The sequence below is a fragment of the Microtus ochrogaster genome, chromosome 1 (genome assembly GCF_000317375.1).
Source record: "Microtus ochrogaster isolate Prairie Vole_2 chromosome 1, MicOch1.0, whole genome shotgun sequence".
In the NCBI taxonomy this organism is placed as follows: Eukaryota; Metazoa; Chordata; class Mammalia; order Rodentia; family Cricetidae; genus Microtus; species Microtus ochrogaster.
In genome coordinates this window covers 83,494,965-83,504,532 of record NC_022009.1, presented here as the reverse complement: position 1 = coordinate 83,504,532, position 9,568 = coordinate 83,494,965, and the positions used below count along the sequence as shown (strand labels likewise).

At 37.3% G+C, this 9,568-nt stretch overlaps 1 protein-coding gene across 2 annotated transcripts in view; it reads right to left on the bottom strand.

Moving 5' to 3' along the window:
• Hltf (helicase like transcription factor) overlaps nucleotides 1-7,925 on the bottom strand; it is a 61,850-nt gene extending 53,925 nt beyond the window's left edge. For both annotated transcript variants that reach the window (XM_026782664.1, XM_013347929.2), the window contains exons 1-4: nucleotides 7,730-7,925; nucleotides 6,469-6,676; nucleotides 1,762-1,928; nucleotides 513-646 (exon numbers count right to left, since the gene is read on the bottom strand). In XM_026782664.1, coding sequence (XP_026638465.1) covers nucleotides 513-646; nucleotides 1,762-1,928; nucleotides 6,469-6,676; nucleotides 7,730-7,749 — 529 coding nt within the window. In that variant the 5' untranslated portion in view covers nucleotides 7,750-7,925. The remainder of the gene's footprint in view (nucleotides 1-512; nucleotides 647-1,761; nucleotides 1,929-6,468; nucleotides 6,677-7,729) is intronic.
• Nucleotides 7,926-9,568: the final 1,643 nt, after the last annotated feature.

Here is a 9,568-nt window from a genome sequence, read left to right as displayed (position 1 = left end):
TTAATAAATAAATAAATTTAAAAAAAATAATAATTGCATATTATTTGAATAAATTCTAAGAGAACAGCAAATTCCTTTTCACTCCCTACTAAACAATTCTTTTTGTTAAAAAAAAGTTATTAAAAATAAATGTTTAAAATAAAGAATTAGGTTAATATTGGGGAAAATTAAATAGGGGACATTGACCCTCCTTGTGTGCATTTTTTGGTGTGTGGATGAATCCATAATTACAAACATGAAGTTCTGATTTGGACATATAATGGTGGACCAATATGATTAACTATCTCATGTTGTATGAGTAATCTATGATGGCTAGACAGTGACAAAATAAACACATTCATATATTCCTCAGAATCTATCATTTCAATAGAAATATAAAAGGAAACGTCAGCAATTCTTCAAAAGATTTTTAAAAAGGAGTTATAATTTAAAGTATTTTGCAGACATTACGTTAGCCAACCAAACTAAAAGAGACAAATTACAATCCCTGAACCTCACAGTATCAAACTTACCTTTCAAGGTGGAACCCAGTTTAAATCCATGTTTCTTCAACTGATCTAAAACCACTTCTCTATTTTCTTCTTTTCCCCAAAAAGTCATATGAAGAGGCATGGTAAAAGCATTATTTGCACCAAAAGGAACTACTCTATTATAGTAAAGGGAAAAAAAATGAAAAACTGAAAGTTATTTTTATACTAATTCTGAATATATTCAATATATCACTCAAACACAAAAATTTAAAACAAAAAGGGATTATTTAAGCAAATCTGAAAAACAGAAAAAGAAATAAAATCAACAATCAGGAAAAAAGGTGTTTTTATAAAAGGATGTCAAAAAAACTTGAGATGATAGGATAAAGTAGTTCACAAAAGACAACTTACATGCAAGATTGCAAAATAAGCAAAATAATGCATATATCTGACAGGATAGTTTTAGCATCTAATGTTCACTAAAAATTTATAAAGGAAAAAGCAAAAGCGATGTTAACCATTTATTTTATCTTCCAAATCAAGTGGGATGAATATTCAAAGCATTAGGATTAAGATATAACTATCCCAAATATTTACAATAAGACCACAAATACTAACAGAGAACAAGTAACCAGAATGAAAAATGAAATTCTCACAATGAGAAACAAAATGGCAAAAAAGCTGGCAGAGAATATGCCCTCGCAAAAAGGCAGCCACTTCCTAAGTCCCAATCAATGGACAACATGTGCCAGATCTATCATTTATCAAAAGACAATTCTTAGTAAGTTCTGCATTCAGAAAGAAAATTGTTATATAGAATATCTTGATTTTATTTCCAGTAAGAAATGAAGAAAACTCTAAAATGTGCAAGTGAGCTAAGCATGATGGTGCCCATTTCTAATTCTAGTACACAGGAGGCTAAGGCAGGGTTGGGAGTACAAGGCCAGGTTCTAGCAGCAAAACCCCGTTTCGAACAACAGGAAAAGCACCCCACCATCAAAAGTTCCTCTGGTAAGGCATACCTGTCATGCAGAATCTGGAGGAGTATGAGGCGGGAAGCTAAGTACAACTGCAAGTTTGATTTCAAGTTTGTTTTTCTCCATGGTAATAATAAGAAAATAAGTGTACAACTGTTTGATAGCTAGATAGGAAAGTCAAAGAAGAAAATTGAACATGTCTGAAAGTACACCAAAGTATGGTGCCACGACACTTCCAGATGCCCAGGAAATGTGTATATATTCAAAGAGAACTAAAAATCACAATTACTAAAACAAACTCTAAAAGCACATACCCTTCCACTTGTACCAATTTGTTGTCCATGAGAAAGGCCAAGGCAGCTGCAAGATTCCGCTTTAAATGGCCAACCTGATCTCCATTCACATTGTTTACTTTAATCGCATTCTTATCGTAGGGATTATCAGGCTCTCGTTGTAAAGAAACCATCTCATTATTATTTACCTAGTAAAAATAAGAAGATAATAATAATGTAAATATGAACAGTAATAGTTTGATTTCCTTGTACTGTTTCAAGAATACTCATTCATATAAATTATTGTTAGTTTTTCTCTGTATTTTGTTTGCTGGCTTGAGACAGAGTCTCGTGTATCAAACTGGCCTCAAATGTGCTATGTAGCCAGAGACGATCTTGAACTTTGATCATTCTGCCTCTGTCTCCTGAGTGCTGAGATTACACTGTGTTCTACCACCCCCAGTTTATATTATGTTGGGGATTGAACCCAAGGCTTGGTAAAGACTACAAAGCAATCTGTCAACAAGCTAGAGGCCCAGCTCAAACCAGAAATATTAAAGTATATATTTTAAAATGATTCTTCTACTCTAGTTTTCTAATTTATATTCATTAAGAAGCTAGTAAGTTTTAGCTGGGCAGTGGTGGCACATGTTTTTAAGCATAGCACTCGGGAGGCAGAGGCAGGCAGATCTCTGTGAGTTCAAGGCCACAAAGCCAACCTGGTCTACAAGAGCTAGTTCCAGAACAGGCTCCAAAGCTACCGCGAAACCCTGTCTAAAAAAAAAAGAAGCTAAAACTTATTAAAAAATAAGTCACCTTCCTAGACCAGGATGGAGGGGGGAGGACTTCGGACTTTCCACAGGGCAGGGAACCCTGACTGCTCTTCAGACTTGAGAGGGAGGGGGAGAGGAGTGGGGGGAAGGCGGGAGGAGTGGGAGGCTGGGAGGAGGCGGAAATTTTTTTTTCTCAATAAAAAAAAATAAATAAAAATTAAAAAAAGATATGAAAGGTACAGTAAGTCTACCTTGAAGAAGAGAATACTACCTACATTTTTCAAATAGCTAAACTTTGGATATATGTGCCCCTAAATGATTGAGTCAGAGACACATGCACACATACATGTTCCTATTTACTCTATTCATTACAGCTAGGACATGGAAATAACCTATATGTCCATCAAGTGATAAAGAGTGAAAATGTGGTACCTGCATAAAATGGTATTTTATTTAGTTATAAAGAAAAATGAGATTTGCAAGTCAAGAGATGGATATGAAAAACATTATATTGGGTAAAGTAACCCAGACCCAGAGACACAAATATTACATGTTCTAAATCATATATGGATCTTATTGTCTGCACAATCCAGGCAACTGGAAAGGGACAATAAGGGGTGCTTAATAGTGGGAGAAAGAAGTCAGGTGATATGAAGAGGAAAAGAGGGATAACAGGAAGTTTAATTAGGGAGAGGGATGAGAGAGGGTAGAGCACAGGGTGGGTTAGGCGAGACATAATTAACATGACGGATGCATGAAAACAAAAATAACACAGAAATTATACACACACACACACACACACACATATATATATATTTATACATATTATGTGTGTGAGATATTTTTCTATGTAAAAGAGTTTAATTAGAGTTACTCTACACAGGGAACTATGCTCATACCTGAAACCCTAGGTTGACAAATTTAAAGTTCAGTGTCAGATATAGGATTCTGGCCTTCAAGAAACTCCCAAAATAATACATGATATTGTTTTGGTTTTTGGCTGCCCTCCAGAATTTTATGGTAAGACAATGTGAAGACACCACACACACTGGCCACAGGATCTGGAGAAATGACGTTGAGTAGCTTTCATAGGTCAGGAAGGTGCTATGGAGGCTTCTGGGGGTGGTAGTGGTGGTGGGGTTATCAACAGTCTTAGCCAGCTGTGAACTATTCAAATTGGAATAATTACTGAGTGGCAAGGAATACCCTTAGGTACAACAGCGGCATAACTGTAATGGGTGTAACTACCCACTTTCTGTTTGGATTTATTTTTATTAATGTATGATTTCAATTCATATATGTACATTTATAGAAAAAAGTATAGAACGTATAAGGTAAGTTATGGTATGAAAATTCAATGCATTTTATCTATTTTAAAATAATGTATGCATTACCTAAATACAATACTGTGGGAAAATGAGCTAAATATTTAATCAGCATATATTCTTATTAATTAACTAGTGTTACAGAGATTATTCTAAGATAAAAATAAGTAACTGTTATGAGATTAATACCTATAACTAATCCTTCACAAAATTAAACTTTAGAAAAACAATATAAATTTTGAAATAGTGCAAACCTGAAATATAACAACTCATGAAGGGATGTGAGAGCCAGAGAGCAGTAAGATCCCAGAGAAGAAAGCATAGATTGCTCACAGGACAAGAGGAAAGAAAATATTTCAAGGGCCAAGACTGGAGTAAAATAACACAAATATAAACAAAGTATTTGGGAAAACATGGTAAGAAAAATAAAAGATAGGGGAAAATAGGAAAATGAAAAATTATAGTAAAAATATTCAGAGTCAGCAGCAGATATAGAGAGTATAGAGGTAACAGCAAACAGAGCAAGTCGGAGAGAGGACGTAAATGAGAGAAGATGGAGTTTCTAAAGAAGAAATAGATTTGGAATAAAGCAAGCATTTAAAATTATAATCACAGAATTGTTCTGAAATAGTAGAAAACAAACTTATAGAACAAATATCTTAATGAAACTATTAGACTTTTAAGATAATAATAATATCTTTTAATCATCAGGCAAAAAAAAATTATAATTTAGCTAAGTGGGAAAGGAAATCCTACTGATATCAAAATCTTCACTAACCATGTGTGTGCAGCATTAGGATACAGAGAATAAACATGAAACAAGTACTTTATGTTTAGTCAAACACTCAAGTAGAAAATGAAAATTATGAATTTATAAAAACTCAAGAAATAATTGCTCTTCCCTAAGTAATCTCCTGGACAGCACATCTCCTACAACTACTAAACAACATGAGATGCTCCAACATAAAAAATACAGAGAATGAAAAGCAAGAAAAATGGGAAACGCAGAATTCCCTCAAAGTATCCCCTGATTAATTCAGTTTATACATACTGAAAAAAATGTTCTGAAACCATCAAGTACTCAGAAGGCTGAGACAAGTGGACCTTTTACTATGACTTCAAGGTCAACCTGAATACTTAGTGAGTTCCAGGCCAGGATAGGCTATAAAGTTAAAGCCTGTCTCAAACTTACTCCGCCAACAACAACTACAAAAAATCTTTTAGCAAGTTTTAATGCAAATATACAAGGGAAAAGGAAAAGTAACAAAACCAACAAGATTCCGCAAAACAGACCTTGTTTTTGACACACAAATCTGTAACAGCCTTATAGTCCATAACAGCCAGAGAGAATACATCAACCCTGTTTTAATCCTGATAAAAATAAGGACATTTTAAATAGTCAACAGAATCCAACTACTGATAACTTATTACATATAATTGTTAATTCTTTTAATGAAAATGAAATGTAAAAACTAATTTTTTTAAATATGTGTTGCATTTTTAGATATGTGGGTATGTTGCGGGGGCTTATGCATGAGTACCCATGTGTGCCAGAAGAAGGCACAGACCTCTGAAACTGTAGTTAAAGGGAGTTGTGAGTTGCCAGCCATGAGTGCTGAGAAAAGAACTCTAGTCCTCTCTAAGAGCAGCCAAGAGCTCTTAACTGCTGAGTCATTTCTTCAGCCCCGAAACTGCATTGTAAAGAAATATATACTGAACTATACTAATATAAAATGATACATTTACTATTTTTTACAAAAGACCAAAGAAAAAAATAAAGCAAATACAGAAAATACTTGCTAATCTCTGAATCTTATTTTGATTTTATGCTTGAAATTTTCTCGTAAAAAATTAGATATTAGAAATATTATCCAAATAACAAAGATGACCATAATGAAGATTACTGTCCAGAAAAAAATTATATATATATTCTCAATCTGTCCCTTTTTCTTTCTCTTACACACGTGGGCGTTTGCACATGCACATACACACACGCACACACACACACACACACACATTCAATTTGGAGAATAGAGAAACATAGGAAAAAAAGAACAAGAGCTATTCATATTACAAAAATAAAGGGAGGAACCCAAAAATAAACAATTAACTTATTTAGTAATAACTGATGGATTCAAAGTCACTTTCTAAATTCAACATATATTTTCCGCACTTAGGGCAAACCATTTAACCATCTAGATCTTCTTTAGCCATCTCTATCTTCCATTAAGGAAGAGTACCTCAGAAATTATAAGGATCAATGACAGTGTGGGCAAAAGTGCTTTATATACTGTAAGCATGGCAAAAATGTAAAAAATTAGTCAAAGATGGTAAAGGTATTTCTGACTAGCCTTTGAGTGACATATCTCAGTCACTTAAAGTAAAACATTAATTAGCCGGGCGGTGGTGGCGCACGCCTTTAATCCCAGCACTCGGGAGGCAGAGGCAGGTGGATCTCTGTGAGTTTGAGACCAGCCTGGTCTATAAGAGCTAGTTCCAGGATAGGCTCCAAAACCACAGAGAAACCCTGTCTCAAAAAACCAAAAAAAAAAAAAAGTAAAACATTAATTGTATATATCACCATTTAATATAATTTACTGTTAAAACCATTAAGTATACCACAATTTTATTTAGTATCTCTTCATACTCACTACTCCTGTGTAATAGCGTAGTCCAACAACTTGACCTCTCAAAATTCCAAATAAAACGCAATCTAGCTCTTCATCACTATTTAGGAAGTCATCTGGAGGGATAATGTCTTGGGATTCAAAACGTGGAAAGAAAGTTGGGTATGAAAGTCTTGGAAAATTTCCATGGGTTCCATACTGGACAGACTGCAAATACTTCCAATCAGGATCCCTATAAAAATAAAAAATAAAAAAATAAAAAAAACAGACATCAAAACCACAGATTTAAGCAAGTATTTTTCAAAGAACAGAATCAAATAGTATTTCAGGCCAATCACTTCCTTCCATTTTATTTGTTATGTGGCAAATATAACTTAAAAATTACCTTGCCTAAAAAGAACTGAGTGAGGAAAGCTATCAGGATAATCTGACCTGTTAAATATTGGAAATTCTTTTCTGGTGAAAATTATATTACATTAAAATGTATGTGATACCTCAAGCTAGAGTTGCATATCAAAGTTTTCAATGCCAACTAATGAAGAAAACATTTATAAAAACTAATTATTGTTACATGCTTTGTTTTTTTGTTTGTTCGCTTTGGTTTTTCGAGACAGGGTTTCTCTGTGTAGCCCTGGCTTACCTAGAAACTCACTCTGTAGAACAGGCAGGCAGGCAGTCAGGTCTTGAAATCAGATATCTGCTTGCCTCTGCCTCCCGCCTCCTGTGGAAGGGTGGTTAGACTATGAAAATATTTTCAACATAACACTGCTTTTACTCCTTCAGAACAGAATACATTTTAACTCAGGTATCACAGAAAGCTAACCTATGCACCAGCTTGTTATTTTAAAGGTAACTTCGATCTTAAGGATAATTATTGCAGGAATGGGCATGAAAACCATTAAAGATGATTAAAAGTTTGCTGGAAGCCTCCTAGACGCTGTCATTCTTCTAAAAGCACACGGAGCTATCCTTTGCGAGTTTTCCTTTCAGTTCCTCTGTATGTTAGCACGTCAGTGCACATTACTGTGAGACACCAGAGTCGGGCTGTCTCGGAGATGTTAAAACAGAAATTCCTAACAATGCCTAGAGCACAGAGGGTAGCCAACCGGGTGGAGCTTCGGATTCCCCACAATCGGTGAAGATTTCCAGAAGTGCTGGCAGCAAATTCCAGAGAAGGCTGCGAACCACAAGAGACCCGCAGAAGGAACAGGAGCTGCACCTACGGCCCGGGAGGGGAGCGCAGAGCCAGCCACCCGCCTCCCGCCCCACCCCCTCAGCCCTTCACCTCTTGGACGGCCAGGACATGGCGCTGGGCGCGAAGACCTCGGGGTATCTGGGCGCCCCGGACCCCTCAAGCCGCTTGAAAAATCTCCTCAAGGTTTCGAGACCCAGACACCAGGAAGCAAACCCGAACAGCGAGGCTGGACCCCAGAGAGAGACCCTGACGTGGGTTTATTTAGAAGTCGACACCCACTAAGTCCAGCAACAGGCCGAGAGGCCAGTGACGTTTTGTGATCAGCACTACGATTGTCCAATCGAAACGAAGAAACTGTGAATACTAACCAATCAGAATATGAGACGATATTCCTATCCTCCGCCCCATGCTGCAATTCAAAGGCAATAGGAATGTCCGGGATGTTCCATCCTGGTTTTTCTGCGACCCAAGGGCGGGAAAAGTTCGAGGCCTCTAAAGTGAGCCACCTAGCTTAAAGTTCCATGCCACACAAAAGACTTCTTTCAACCACTGCTCCAAAACTATAAGGATGTCCTCTTAGGTCCGACTCTCCCTAGCCCGCCGTATCTAATGGAGTGCCTAACAGGGTCTCTCCTAGGAGTCCTGAGTAGGATGCCCACTATCTCTCTGCCCTTCCTCTGCTACTCCCTGGTGTTTGTTCCGAGTAACCTAAGTGTTAGGAATATTTCTAACACGAGCTCCCTGCCCACGCAAATCAAAACAAGCCAAATTAAGAAATATCCAGGTTTAAGGGGAAATCTGCCCTCTTGGGTGGCCCCGAGGGGGAACCTGGAAGCTGCAGGAACAAGACCCCCGGGAGGAAGAAAGAGAGACCACGAGTTCCTCTTTTGGGGGATCACTTAAGTACCTGGGGAGTGGTCCTGACCCCTCCTTGGGGTCAGGACCTGGCCTGCTGGGATTTGAAGTCCAGACCAGGCCTAGGGGCTGGGATAGATGGGAGGGGCTGGGGCCTATGCTCCCAACTTGACATTAGGTGTAGACGAGATCCTGAGTTCTCAAAATCCGAGTGAAAACATAATTTACCTTCCCCACCTTATTTTATTGTGATTAAAGAAATGTTCATCCCTTTGTAGAAGAAAGCCATAAAAGAGGGCAACTTTACCACTCTATTCCTGAAAAATGGTAACCATGGTCCAGCGTTGATGTAAGGTGAGGTGGCAGCTGTGGCCATTTGTGTTTTTCTCAGGAAAATGCAGGTTTCCTGGTTGTAAGTTTTGAGTCGGTGAGCTCCAACTAGTACGGGTCAACGTTTTCTATGGGTTTCCCCATCACCACCTGGATACCTTTGCTCATGTTATCGCTCCTCCCTCTCTTCAATAGGATTCCGTGAGCTCTGTCCAGTGGTGAGTTCCTCAACTAACCATTCTGCATTTGCCTTTCTGCATCTGTTTCCATCAGTTAATCAATGGAAGTTTTAAGAGCTCATGTATATTTCACCTTCCTAGGCAGATCTATGTATGTTACCTACTTTCTCTGGGATTGTTTGCTTTATGCCTAATATCCACTTATGAGTGAATACATAACATATATCTCTTTCTGGATCTGGGTTACCTCAGTCAGAATGAATTTTTTCACACCCATCAATTTGCCTGCAAATTTCAAGATGTTTTTTAATTGCTGAGTAGTACTCCACTGTGTATATGTACCACATTTTTTATCCATTCTTCAGTTGATGGCATCTATGTTGTTTCCAGGCACAAGCTATTACGTATAATGCTTCTATGAATACAGTTGAGCAAATGTCATTGTGGTATGAGTGTGCCTTCTTTGGGTATATGTCTGATAGTGGTATGGTTGGGTCTTGATGTAGATTGATTCCCAATTTTCTGAGAACTTGACATACTGATTTCCAAAGCAGTTGTTGACGTT